This window comes from Stegastes partitus, unplaced genomic scaffold (assembly GCF_000690725.1).
Source record: "Stegastes partitus isolate 25-593 unplaced genomic scaffold, Stegastes_partitus-1.0.2 Scaffold711, whole genome shotgun sequence".
Taxonomy (NCBI): Eukaryota; Metazoa; Chordata; class Actinopteri; family Pomacentridae; genus Stegastes; species Stegastes partitus.
In genome coordinates this window covers 302,238-315,949 of record NW_007578442.1, presented here as the reverse complement: position 1 = coordinate 315,949, position 13,712 = coordinate 302,238, and the positions used below count along the sequence as shown (strand labels likewise).

At 41.8% G+C, this 13,712-nt stretch overlaps 1 protein-coding gene across 3 annotated transcripts in view; it reads right to left on the bottom strand.

Annotated features, from left to right (window-relative positions):
- Positions 1-13,712, bottom strand: part of creb5b (cAMP responsive element binding protein 5b) — a 42,376-nt gene that overhangs the window by 10,591 nt on the left and 18,073 nt on the right. For all 3 annotated transcript variants that reach the window (XM_008291055.1, XM_008291054.1, XM_008291057.1), the window contains exons 6-7: positions 8,473-8,599; positions 7,154-7,264 (exon numbers count right to left, since the gene is read on the bottom strand). In XM_008291055.1, coding sequence (XP_008289277.1) covers positions 7,154-7,264; positions 8,473-8,599 — 238 coding nt within the window. The remainder of the gene's footprint in view (positions 1-7,153; positions 7,265-8,472; positions 8,600-13,712) is intronic.

The following is a 13,712-nucleotide window of genomic DNA, read 5'->3' as shown; positions in this document are numbered from 1 at the left end:
TCTCCACCAGCACCATTACCCACCAGGGCCTGCCTGCAAAACCCACTCTGTCCCCTAAAACTCCACACCCCCATTAGTTCAATTTTATTAGATTTCCCTCTCGCCCAGAGAGGCAGTAACATCCCCCCCCCTTCTCTCTCTCTCTCTCTTTCTTTCTCTCTCTCACACACCTCCTCCCTGTTCCTCCACCCCCTCTCTCCCTTTGCTTGCCAAGAGCTGGGGACTGTTAAACTGATTTCCTCAGGGAACGGTGAGGCAGACAGTCTGATGGGAGTGCTGGGCCGTAATGTCGCCCCCTCTCTTTCTCTCTCTCTCTCTCTCTCCTCTCTCAGGTTCTGGGCCAAGCCGATCAGAGCCGAGCTGAACAGAGCTGCCCTGTGGTTCCAGACGGGGGAGATGGACACAGACTTGCTGTTCTGCCGGAGCCAGACGCTATGGTGGTGCTCGGAGGAACCGTGGCGGTATGGGGCGCAGCGAGAACACACGCCCACTGAGGAGCATGCTCCAAAGCATGCGCTCATACTCTTGGCAGCCTCTGCGCCCTGTCAAGTTAATGGACGACTTCTGACTCCAGTCTGCATATCCCCACTGTTCCCTCTCTTGTAAAGCCCTGCTCGAGTGCAGCCTACATGGTTATCACTACACCCACTGTCACAATCTTGAATACAGAGAATGCCCCAGAGTCAGGGAGACAGGCAGCGCATGAATGCAACAATAAACACTAACATACTGTTGAGTTATAGCTTCAAAAGTGACAAGAAAATGACTTGAATCAAACATGATTTCAAAAGATGCCTAAAATATCAGACCTCCAGTGTTTGTGTGTATTGGCAGAAACTTCCCTGCCACTCGCTGTAAATAGGCAAATCATAGCAAATGCTCCTCTTTGTGTTGCATTCAGACCTCCTCGTGTGATTATAAACACTCTTTTTGCAAGGTATTTCTATTACCATTTGGATTAGATTCACACAACATTGTTAAGACACCCACAGGCACGAGATGCCTCTTGTGTTGCAACATGTCAAAGTGACTAAGACGCAATGCATTTTCCCTTTAAAGAGAAAGTGGCTCCATTCTGTTAGAATTAACTTGTTTGAGAGACAAGTTAGTCCCAGAACCACTCAATATTGACTATCACGCTGAAAATCTCTGACCCCTGACTCTGTTTCGAGGGTTATTGTGGAGTCCGGTGAGTATCTCGTTCATTGCTTTAGGCTCCAGGGGGGCTCATGGTGGCTGGATCCATCCAGTCTGGCCCGTGTGGTGTTGGCAGCTGGTTTACCCAAGCTTGGCTCTGCCGGAGTCCCGTCCCATTCACGGGCCTTGAACCATGACCAAATGGCCTCCACATACACCTCCCATCAGCACACTTAAAACAACACGCAGTCATCCAAAGACAAACAGATGCGACGCTCTGCGCCACAGCTCTCGTCTACATAAACCCACACACAGTCAGACATGTGACTACACAAATATGTCAGCGCACAATTCCTAAGAAGACTTGAAATATAATAGACACAAAATGAAACAAAAGCACGTCTCTTTAATCGCTTTCTGACGGATGCAGAGGCAAAAAAAAAAAAAACGAAAGTAATCTCATCCATTATAAGGCATGCCAGCTTGACTCTCTAATGTAAGTAAGCACCTGTGTTTTGCTAAAACATAAAAAGATACTGTGCGCGTGTGGCGCTAAAGATACAAACCGCAAATTTGTATAAAAGGCTTAAAGTAGCTTCTGAAAGCAAACACATTGTTTATTTTTGAATCAAACAGTGCTCTGGGTGAATAGGACTGACTAAATGTCTTCAAATAGAGGTAGAACATCTGAAAGACTATGCTACATTATTACGATTATATATTACGATTAGTTGTCTAATTGTTTTAATAATCAATGAATTGATATCAGTAACTTTTTAGGAGAAAAAAAGCCTAAATTCTTTGGTTCAGTCTTCCGAAATTGGATTATTTCCTGGTTTCTTTTCTCTTTTCTGACAGTAAACTCAATTTTTTGGGTTGTGAACAAAACAAGATATTTGTAAATGTCATCTTGGGAAGTACAGATCGACATTTTTTTTTAAAGCTTTTACAGACTAAACAACTAATCAATTAATCCAGAAAATAATCAAGAAATTAATCAGCAATGAAAGTAGTCGTTAGTAGCAGCATCTCCATTTATTACTGACTGCATCTAGTACAGCTTTGGTTGAAAATAGCCAAGCTCTTTGGCAACACAGTGGACACAGTGAGACAGAGGGGCCCCTCTCTGGTCCATGTCCAGCACTGATAAACTGGCAGACACATTGATCCAGCAGCTCCTCAGTCTTGCACTCCACCAGCCTCCATGGCAACAGAAGTAAACATGTTTATTATACAAAAAACTGAATCCAAGACTTTAGGGGCACTTATCGCTACGTGTCCCTGTTTGACTGCACATCTATGTTTATTTAACCAACCACACACATGCACTTAACTGATCTGTATCAAATAACCACGTGCAAACTGTAACTTCACGGTTTGTTTTGTGTTTCGACTCGGCGCGCGACGAGCGGCAGAGAGGGACGCGACCATAAGCGTGCATACAAACATAAACAGTGCACGTACACATATCGTAGCGCTGCCTGCAGATTCAGCTGTGCTCTTAGCTCACCGTCCCCGCTCAGTGACATCATACCCTGACAATGCCACCATTCATGCAGATGTTGCTTACAAAACCTGCAGTTAGGCTCCTATTGTGTGCGCTGCTCCTCCTTCACAACAAGAGGTTTAGCCAGAGGTGCTCCCCTACTACGGGGGGAAGAAAATGAATGGAACACGTAATAGGGTTACCATGTACGCTAATGGTTTAACTGCTTACAAATGACTTCATACTGAGCTAATCTCTCAATCAATCATCATGTAGCTGAGTTGAAAACTGGCACATCTGTGGCCGCGTCACAAGTTTTACTTTTTTGGCGTTTACAACACACATGTAACTCTTTGTTCGCTCTTTAGGGCAAAAAACTTGATCTTTAAGCCTATTAATCCAAACGCCTGTTACAATTCTGGAGCTATAGTGAAACATAAGAACAGTACGGTTTGTGTAAATGAAATATAAAAAGTGACATTAGCGCACTAGAAATACTTTGATTATTGGTCCTCCTGTGTGCTATGAAATGTTTCTTTAAGAGAAGCACAGTTTTTTCCCTCTTCAAGTAAAAAGGAGCATATTTAGAGCATGCCAGGAATTATGTCATCCACCGATCCGGTGCCAGCTCCACAGCCGAAGCGGGCTGCAATGAAAGAACATATAGTATTGTTTACCTCATAAAAATCTCAGCACCTAGCCTGATGCTTAGTGACAAATTTATTGTCCTTAGTAACAATGTAAACAATAGATAATTGGGAGATAATAAATAACACATTTTCATGCACCAGCGCCGAAACCCTTTCAAGGCCTCTCTGTCTGAAATTAGCAAGGCAGGCAGGATGTGTGGAAAGCATGGAGCTCATTTAAAGAGAGACACGAAAACAATGCCAGAGTCGGCCGCAGCGAAAAAGGGTCCCACTGACATGAGCTGAGTCATGTGCCACAGTGGAGTGTTTTTAGCAGAAACTTGATGCGGGCTTGTTTGGGCTTTTCTTGTTACAGATGAAAAATGATAGCGAACATCTTTCATCATCCAAACAAAGATATCGAGCAATCTGAGCACGAGAGGAGGGAGAACACAGTGCAGGTATTCAGGAGCATGCATCTGCACATACAAGTGTGCATGCATTCTGCGCATACTGGATGTCTCACTTGTTTTTTACGTACGTGACAGAGTTTGGAGCGGTCTAAGAATGTGTCACTGTGCAAAGAAGATGACACAGAGCTGGAGCAGGCGGTGCGTCTGTGCATGTGTGCGACTGTTTGCGAGGCCCTGTGGAGAACTGGCTCCGAGCGGTGACGTAATGCTTTTGGCCGGCGTGCTGTGGAACTTGGCCTCCTCTCCGCTGCGTTTCCTCCACGCTGCGAGGGTCAACTATCCCACAACCTCCGAGCGCACAACACGCACCATTCAATTCCCCAGACCACAACAGAGCAGAACTCAACCACACCCGGCACCATGAGCACCCAGTCCTTCGCGAAGAAGAAGAAGTAGAAGGAGAAAAAGAGGAAGAAAAAAAAAAAAAACAACACCGCTCGAACCAAAACTAATAAAACATTCCAATCTCAGCAACACTCCCAGACAACAAACTGAGAAGCATTAAGGCGAGAAAAAAACCTACATGTCAATTATTCCACCATCAGGCCTTTGCTGTTGAACGATGGCACTTAAGGAGAAAATGTGGAGAACAAAGATGGGCACTGATGCAGATACAGTCTTTGGCCCAGAGAGCACAAACAGAGAGCTTAGAGCGAGATATGAGTCCCCAAGGGGCCACAGCAGTCCTTTGGCTCATTAACTATTTACACCAGAGACAGGCCTCCCTACTGCTCTGGCCCACCACAAAATCAATTAGCCTTCATTAGCCCGGGCTCTGGGCATGCTTTCTCTGACAGGGGAGGGATAATCCTGCTACCGATGCCTCCAGTTCCCACAAAATATCCCAAGCACACCCATAAGGGCATACATGCATGCACACATGGAGGAAAAACAAAGAAAACTAGGCCAAGAATTCACCCAGTTTCATTCACTGTTTGGTCAATATGGTCTCTCGCCTTTCAGCTCCTCGGCTCGTTCTGCCTGTCTATCTGTTTCCAACATGTCCATCAAAGTCCCACTCAATCCCCTTCTGCGGCTCTCGCAATGTAAACGCCCGAGCAGAAAGAGTGCATCCAGGTCCGTTCCTCGGAGGTGTGGGGTTACAGTGCGGAGATTTCCCATTGGCGGAAAGTCAACATGGTCGGGGTAATGCGATTAGAGCCGGATTGAGAACGTCGCAGGGGACACATGGGCCTGATCATGGCCCAGTTATCCGATAGCGAGGCCGTATTTATCGACCTGGCCCGGGCGAGGATATTACAGACATTAGAGACCCCGTCTATGCTTATGAAACCCGCGCTGGAGATCGCGCCCGGATAACACAATTAGCCTCTCACTTTCTGTCCCACAATCGCGGAATTCCATCAGTTGCGTTCAGACATCAGGGAGCAGAATCTCAATTGATCCACATTTGGTCGCCGTCGCCTCGCGCCCGAACGGCCAACTAACCAGAAAAGTTGCGCGGTTGCGGGGCCTGCAGCCATTTAGTGAGTGCATATGTTTATGGGAGGCCTAACAGAGCATTTACAATTCAATTACACAGATAGGAGGAGGGGGGGAAAAAAAGAGTAAGATGTGTCTGGATGACGGCCAGAGGAGAGATAAGCCTAATACACTAATATTGTGTTACCCCAGTGTGTTACCATAGGAACAGTTGAAGAGATTCAAAAGACTACAAAGACGATCAATCTTGGGAGAGCAGGAGGAAGAGGGAGAATTAAATGCCCTGGGACTGCTCCTGCTCTCCTCTATCAGAGCAATAACTCTTCTAATGACCTCTGCTACCTCCTCTCTCTCTCCCCCTCTCCTCTCTCTCTCTCTCTCTGTCCAAGATGTTTCTCTCCAGTAAACTCGCCTATCTGCGAACCTTTTCTAAACACAAAGGAGCAGCCAAAGCTTTTCATTATGATTCAGGAATTTTTTCAAATTTTTTTTTATATCCTAGTCACGACTCTCTAGTTATTTATTTTGAAAACAAAGGCTGACTGTTGGTCGTGTTGCTACAGTATTAATCAGTTCATATCACCTTGAGTGTTACGGTTATGCTGCTTTGCATTAATCAGAAGTATATCATCAGTCACTGACATGTAGTGTTACAGCAGCAAAGACGCAGCAGAAGGAAAGGTCTGTTTTACCTTGACACCATGCCCAAATTCATGAGTGGAATACACAGCCAAGTCCATGTTTAAGTATTGTGCCAATGACAGTCGGGCTGCAACTGAAGAATATTTTCTTTGACTATTATTCTGTTGATTATTTTCTCCAATAATCGATAAGTTGTTTGTTGTATAAGCTATCATAAAATGGAGAAAAATGACCGTAACTGTTTTCAATCTCCAAGATAACATCCTACAACTTGTCAACTCCTGTCACAGAAGGTTCAACGACAAAAGTATATATTTAAATTCAAGAAGCTGAAATAAGGTAGATTTGATTTTTTCCCCTAAAAAAATACTTAAACTGATAAATCACTCATCAAAGTAGTTGGCGAATAATTTAATACGTGACAATTAATTGCTTAAATGTTGCAGCTGTAGTCTCAAAATCACACATTCAAACTTCTAGCGTCTCATACATAACAAACTTGATGAACCGATCCTGTCAACTTGCAGAGTAGAGCCTTTTATGTCACTACTCTTCCTTAGAATCTGTCTCAAATACATTTGGCTGAACAACACTACGACTTGCTTGTTCTGCATAGCTTAGAGTAGGTTCACAGTGTTTGAGCAGGTGAGCTGGTGTGCTCGAGCTGCAGCTAATTATGAATGGCAAGAAAAGAGAAAGGCGGGACTTCATAGATCTGCACATTTTAGAGGAAGCAACAGTGTAGAGCTACATCTAAGCCCTTTTAGAGGAAAAAGGGATTATTTTCATCAAAGAAATTCTAAATATGTAACTTTAATACACTAAGATGTGGTTTTAGTGGTTAAGTCAATGACCAGTGAGGGACTTTAAGCTTTTCCATCTACCAGTCACTCTCTATGCTTCTTTCAATTTCAAAACCTGTCTCCTTTTGGCTTTTCTCCTCTCTCAGCTACGTCTCTTTCCCACTGCTATAACTGCCTGCTTTGTGAGGGATGAGGTCATTTGATTTTTTCCCCGCTGCGTTAAACTAGTGCTAACAAGTTGCAGGACCTACAGAACATGTTCTGTACATTAAGATATACATCAGGCAGTCGGTGGGCAGCCGAGCCACAACCACATAAAGGGCCCATTATTCCAGCCAGAGTCTCCAGTGCTGCACTGGCAGGTTCAGACACAGCTTTGATTACACACCAAATGATGAAATCCACACAGGCCTAAGAGTACAGCTTTGCTGGCACGGCCCAGTGGAAAAGAAAGTTGCAACACTTTGCAGCTCGTGTGTCTGTGTGTGTGCACTTGCATGTGTGTAATATGTATCCATGTGAATACTTGCGTATACTCACCAGCTTGGCCTCTGAGTGCATGGAGGGAATGTGAGTGGAGGAGCAGGAGCTGCTGTGGGCGGGGCTTTGCATGCCCATCATATTGGAACCCATGGACATTTGTCGCTCCATCTGAGGATTAGAACGATATGAGATCAGTCACAAGTATATTCTCATATCACAAAATGTGTACCATTTATGGTGGGGGTTTTTTTAACGAAAGGTGCCATAATTGGTTTCACAAAAAAGTTTTTAAGTGTGAGACTTCGGAGGGGGGATAAGATGAGAGAGCACGAGAGCCTGATTTCACATGACAGGCTGCCCTGTGCACAGCTCTGTGTGATGATAACTGGAGCTGACCCAAAACAGGAAGCCAGCACGGAGGGACTTAACACAGGAAGCCGGTGCAACAGGGGTGTGTGTGTGTGAGTTTCTGATAATAGTGTGGTGGGTGTCTGTCAGACTAGTGCATCAAACCTCAGTGCGAGTCTCGCTGCAGGAGTTAAACATGAAGTAGCAGTAAAAAATGAATTTGTCTCCATGTGTATTCCTATGACTAACCCGCGTTTAGCGTGGCCACAGCTGAGGCCTAGAATGTGAGGAAATCAGCTGGGTAAGCTGACAGGGGTGAGAGGTCACCTGTGCGGGGCGATAATGCGAGTAGTGTTCGTTGTGCAGCGCATGCAGGAAAGAAGAAACCTTTGTCTGAGCATGTGCGGCGTTCATACATGTGTATGTGTGAACCGCTGTGGCCTCCCAGCTGCTGAACTCTGGGTGGTGCGGTGGCCTCCATCTCTACCCCCCTGCCTTTGCCTGACGTCCACAGAGACTCAGGTCTAGAACCTGACACACAACCTTAATTGCAGTAAGTGTGTTTTGTGTAAAAATATCACCCAAACCTGCACCCCTTTCCTGAACCGTCAATCTTCCCCAAAATCGCTTAGCTCTTAATTTAATAAACATGGGAGGGATTTTTCCAGACCATAAACACGGGCTGTCTTGTGTTACAATGAGAGCATATGTTATATCACTAGAATCCTGATATGAGGAGCTTTCTCTGCGTTGTTATCATTTTCCTGTTGCACAATGAGGATTTGTTTTTTTGGCTTGATTACAATAAAGTTTTGAACCCACAGGAAGAATTATTCACATCTACGGGAGATGACCTTCTTGATAGAGTGCAGTAAGTCATTTTAATGGCGATAGAAAACATCCCAAACCTGCAAACCTACACAGTTTACAGGCAGTCTCAATGTACAGCGGACTGTCATCACATGAGTGACTGATGTTGCTTCTGCATGTGCGAGTGCAGCCATAAGTGCAGCCGTTGTCGTACTCACAGGCATCAGCACGGCGGAGGAGCCGGGCATGGTGGGGTCTGGCAGGGTTCCAGGCATGGAGGCTGGCAGAGGCTGTCTCTGTCTGTTTCGTAGGTGCAGTAGTGAGGACAGCGAGCCGGGGACAGGGCTGGAAGGACACACATATGCAACCAACTTATAGATACAGGCTGCATCCCTTATGAAACAAAGATGGAGGAGTCCGTTCAAAAGATCATCTATGTTCCCCTCAATCCTATGGACACCAGCTTCTCTCGAACACCAAATACTGATTAATCTGCAGCTGAAAACTGTCTCTTGTTTTCACTGCTTTTTTTTTTTTTTTAAAGAAACTACATTTGTTAGCCATACGGAGATCTTAAACATATTAACACATTCTCAGTTTCAATTTGCAAGTTAGATTTATTGACTGTAATAGGAAAAACAGTCTTTTTCTTTAAAAACTGTATAAAAAAATTCAGCTTGGAATCCATTTTTATGACATAGTTGCCTATCGGTCTCTGATTTGCTCTGAACTCACAGTTTAGAGCAAATCAAAGAGGATTTCTGAGAATATAATTCTCTGTTTTGTCCTATAACTGCGCCAGACACACTGTGGTGCTAATTATAACTTCTCCTGTGGGGTATTTGTAACTGATGTTTTAACACATAATGAAAAACTGACAATGCCATGTGACGTACACTGGCTTTAATCTTTTAAAATTATATATAATCAGGTAAAAAAAAAATGGTTAGTGTGTTAGAAATGTTTATTTACTGTTAATAAGCACAAATAAATAAATTCTAGGTTTGTTCAAAGCTCATGAAAACATGAATCTTGACTTCAGAAGTAGCAATTTGACAAAAATAAACACTTAAAGGTTTGTTTCTTTTGGATTTTTTTTCCAGTCTTTTGAGTTTGATTTTAAATACATAAATATAACTAATATGTATTAATAATTATATTCAATAATATCATTAGGACACAGTATTGACAGCAAAAAACAGTGCTGCTCTAAATTCATTTTAACATTAATTATATATCTATATAGCAGTGATCAATATTTTACAAGAGTAGTGACTTAACATGTTTACATCTCCTTACAACTACATGATAAACTAAATTATAAATGGAAGGTCAAAATAAATTATGATGCATGATGTGCTTTTCAAACCAAGAAAGAAGTTTTTGAAGTGTTTTGATTGTTAAAAAGAAACAAAAGATACATTAGGGACAACACTAGATGATGCAGAAAGTAAGAGAAAGTTTTTTTTTTTAAAAAAAAGGCATGTCAAGGGAATAAAATAAACATTAGATCATGGGTGAGGGCTCATTGGCTTAGGTCAACTTCATAGCTATAACAAGTGCATTTTAAAAAATTGAAGTCACCAAAGAGATATTGATCATCCATTTAAAGAATATAGCTCTAAATGAGGATATAAAGTTTAAAAGTGGTTCACAGACATATACTTTTACGTCTTTAGAAGTCCAAATACGACATTAAACTGCTGGGAGCTGCAGGTTTCAGCAAACGTTGGCGACTACTGTCAGCTGCAGATTAGGCGCGCTGGTGTGTATTTACAGCAGTCACCCAGTGAAACAGTGATGTGTTTTTAAATAGATTTTGGACAAGAATAGAGGTTTGTGACTCAATGGAGAAAAAAAAAAAAAAAGCTATATCACGCTTGAAAATAAGAAAAAATAGAATGTCACTAAACTTGCTTTAAAATTTAAAAAATTTAAAAAAAAACATCTCTGTTACAGACTCACAATGTTGTTTAGAACGCACTAAAGGGTTGCAAAATGTACAAACACTGCATGGATTTTATTTATTTTTTTTTTATAACACACAACATATGTCACAGAGAGGGAGATGATCCAAAGCATTTCTCATATTTGTAGTGAAAAGTGGACTTCTTCACAATCACTTCACAAATGTCTGCGCTGGCTGCGGCGCCATGTTCCGAGGAGCGGCTTGACAAAGAGCATTACGCTGGCCGGACTATTGCAGCTCCACAATGCGCGATTGCTCAAGAAACCTGCTCTTGCATCTAAAAAGTAATTCAACTGATTTATTCATTTCACATCTGTGTTATTTCAGAGCAACTTCTTTTTAGTTTCTCTTCTTACAAACTCAGACTAGAAAAAAAAAAGAAAAAAACTGTTCGGCTGTGTGTGCTCATGCTGCACTTTAGGCATCTTGGGAGTTTTTGGATGCACTTTACACAAGTACGGTTCATGTTTAGTGCAAGGGATGAATAATGACGTTGGTGATGATGAATGAATAATATTTGTCATAAAAACCACACGAGATGTGCATGATGAGAATCACATTTAGAAAAGCAGTGGAAGCCCTGTGGGGAAAATCTCCTTCGGTGACCACAAAAGCGTGTGCGGACCAACGGGCCTATCCACACTCAAGGCCACATCAATAAATCACATGTACAGAGACGCAGGCAAAACTATTGACAACAGGCCCTGTCTCAGTCACTGGCTCAGGGCTGCAGCCATCCAAAACACACAGACCGCTACATCTGCACGCGGTGACATCATTTATACAACTGCCACCAAATCCCTGCTTGTAAGAACACCAATTCCCAGCTGCAAGGCACTGCTACACCTAACTATTCATTCTCTCTCTCAAAAAAAAAAATTCACTACATGATTGTTTACTAACCTGCTTGAGAAGAATCAATAATTCTCCAGTTATCAGTATCATCAGGACGAAAGCTGCCACTAACCAGTCAATAAAGCTCCATTTCCTTGAGCGTTTAGAAATTACGACAAAGAAGAAGCATTTGAACGGGTTAATGTAATCAATTGACCACATCATAGGCTGGATTACCGTAATAGTGAGGCCAAATGGAGGAGGTCCACCAGCACAAACGCTCCCCCACCTGAATAAATACCTGTATTTTTCCAGACCCTAAATATGTGCATTTACGCTCCAGACATTTAAGATTGCTCCACACACACACACACACTCTCTCCACCATTACCATCCTGACTGTGTGTCATTCCTGTCTAACATCCCAATTTATCACACTCGCACTCATTTAACAGCACATATGACATCTGAGCAACACAGCGAATCCAAACATTTCCACATGGGAAAAGTCATGAAAGTACAATGAGGTATGCAGTGTAGCTACGCGCTACATCAACAAAGTTTCCCTCAACGTTTTAAGACTCTGCCAGCGCTCGAGAGGATGAAATAACAGTCACGTGGCAGTGACATGCTGTTGATTTTGGGGATAAAAAAGCGGTTTGCTGGGTTTTTATCCAACTGCCTGATGAAGTCGTTTGTAGATTGTAGATGTAGAATGAGATTTTCTAAGACAGTTTTTTAACCCAAACTAGGAGGAATATTCATTTTTCTTTAAAGAAATCTGTATATTTGTGCTCACAGCTCATCTGCCTCAACAAAACTGGCTCACTCACAGTATTTTGTTTATAACATTTCTTTTCTTTTTGCTTTGCAAGTGTTCCCCATTGATTTAATTAACTTGTTTTGAACATTTTTTTAAAATTTAGATTTCCAAGAATGTCCTGTATGGAATGTTTCGTGCCATATATCTATTAGCTTGATTTTATTTTATTTTTTTACTCTTGATCCATAGCAGAAGAGTTAGACCAACATTTTTTTTTCCTAACAGGCGGATAATAAACAAAAATATGTTCAAATGACAGGATGCAGCACAGGCATGTCAGGCTCTGGCTCTCCAGAGAAGAAAGCCTCTTTTGAAGGCCGTACAGGTTGTACTTCTGCACCTGACTGTCAGTAATGCTAACACGAACGCTGTGTCCGTCACCACAACCACAACCTGCACCAAAACACAACCTGCCTGTCCAGTGGGAGGAAAAACAACACTAATACTTGACAGCACTTCCTCTGTGGGATTTACTCAGCTTTGTGCTGAATCTGCCGATAAATAAAGACATTTCAGACTGACGGCAGGCCGGTACTAACTCTCAGAACCCCAAAACCCGTCAGCTGGTTTGAAAGGTGTGCTATCTTGAAATAAAAAAAACAACAAAAATGACACTATTTACAGAAACTGTAAGAGCAGTAACTTTCCGACAATCCATGTAAGCTTGAAAATCGTTTTATTCTACGTGTCTCATTTAAACATTTGACAAAATAAGTGACTCAGCTGTGCCTAACATTCACTTGAAAAAATTCTGACTTCTTGAGTAAACTCCAAGCTGTGTTTATGCGGAGCAAAGAGAAGATGGAGGGGAAAACAAAACATACTTGAGCTGTAAACTGAATGCAGCATGGTTCAAAAACAGTGTACAGAGGAGCCACTTGTCTAGAAGTTGTTGGAAGATACATACAGCATTGTGAAATCTAGTTGATGTGGGGAGTATTTTGAGATTGTGAAAGGGTAAAACATTACAAATCTATATCATGTGCAGCTACTTTTTTTCAGTACTGGTAACACATTTGGGCACAGATGATTGTTGGGCATGTTGGTTCCAGTTTTGTATTCAATTTTTTGCAAAACAAATACAAAAATTTACTTCAGTTTCTTCTTCGTTTAATTATTTATGGAACTGTAACTTTGTTTTATTGCACAAAGGTCATTTTTTGAGTTCTCTCTCAACTTCTAGCCGTGGGTGTGTTGTTTCCTCAGAGGTGCAGGACTTTACATGGCAATGAAATACAAGCCCACAGTGAGTTCAGAGGGTTAATAAATCCAAGAATTTACAAGGAATATCCATTTTCTTTTGAAAATACCATTTTGTTATTGAGGTAAACTTGATAAATATTTTTCATATGCATTGCAGTTTTAATAGTGTTAGTCAGTAAGTCAAATGACAATTGGCAAAATAAAATAATTTAAAATTCCAGAAAGTTAGTTGGTTAAAGCGTCTTAAAAGTTAAGATTTCCTGCTTTTTGGAAACCTAAACTTGCCATGTTGGGTTCTGTGTACTAGTGATCTTACAGACTAAATGATTTTTCTTTCTTTCTATCTTATCCGGATGCTCTGTATGTAGAAACCAGTTGTTTTGCACTATGCACAGCTAAATACAAGTTTTAAATGCAACAGAACATATCTGTTATGAAAATAAACGCCAGTTGTCAATGGAGCCTGAGCGGTGCTGGATTTTGGAGTTGATGTCAGTGTTGATTTTTTGAGAGCAAAAAAATTCCAATATCGATATATTAACTCATATTTTTAACATACATTAATATATGTTTGAATAATATTAAAAACTCAACAAGTTGGTGTCATTATTTAGGAAATTTTGAACCAG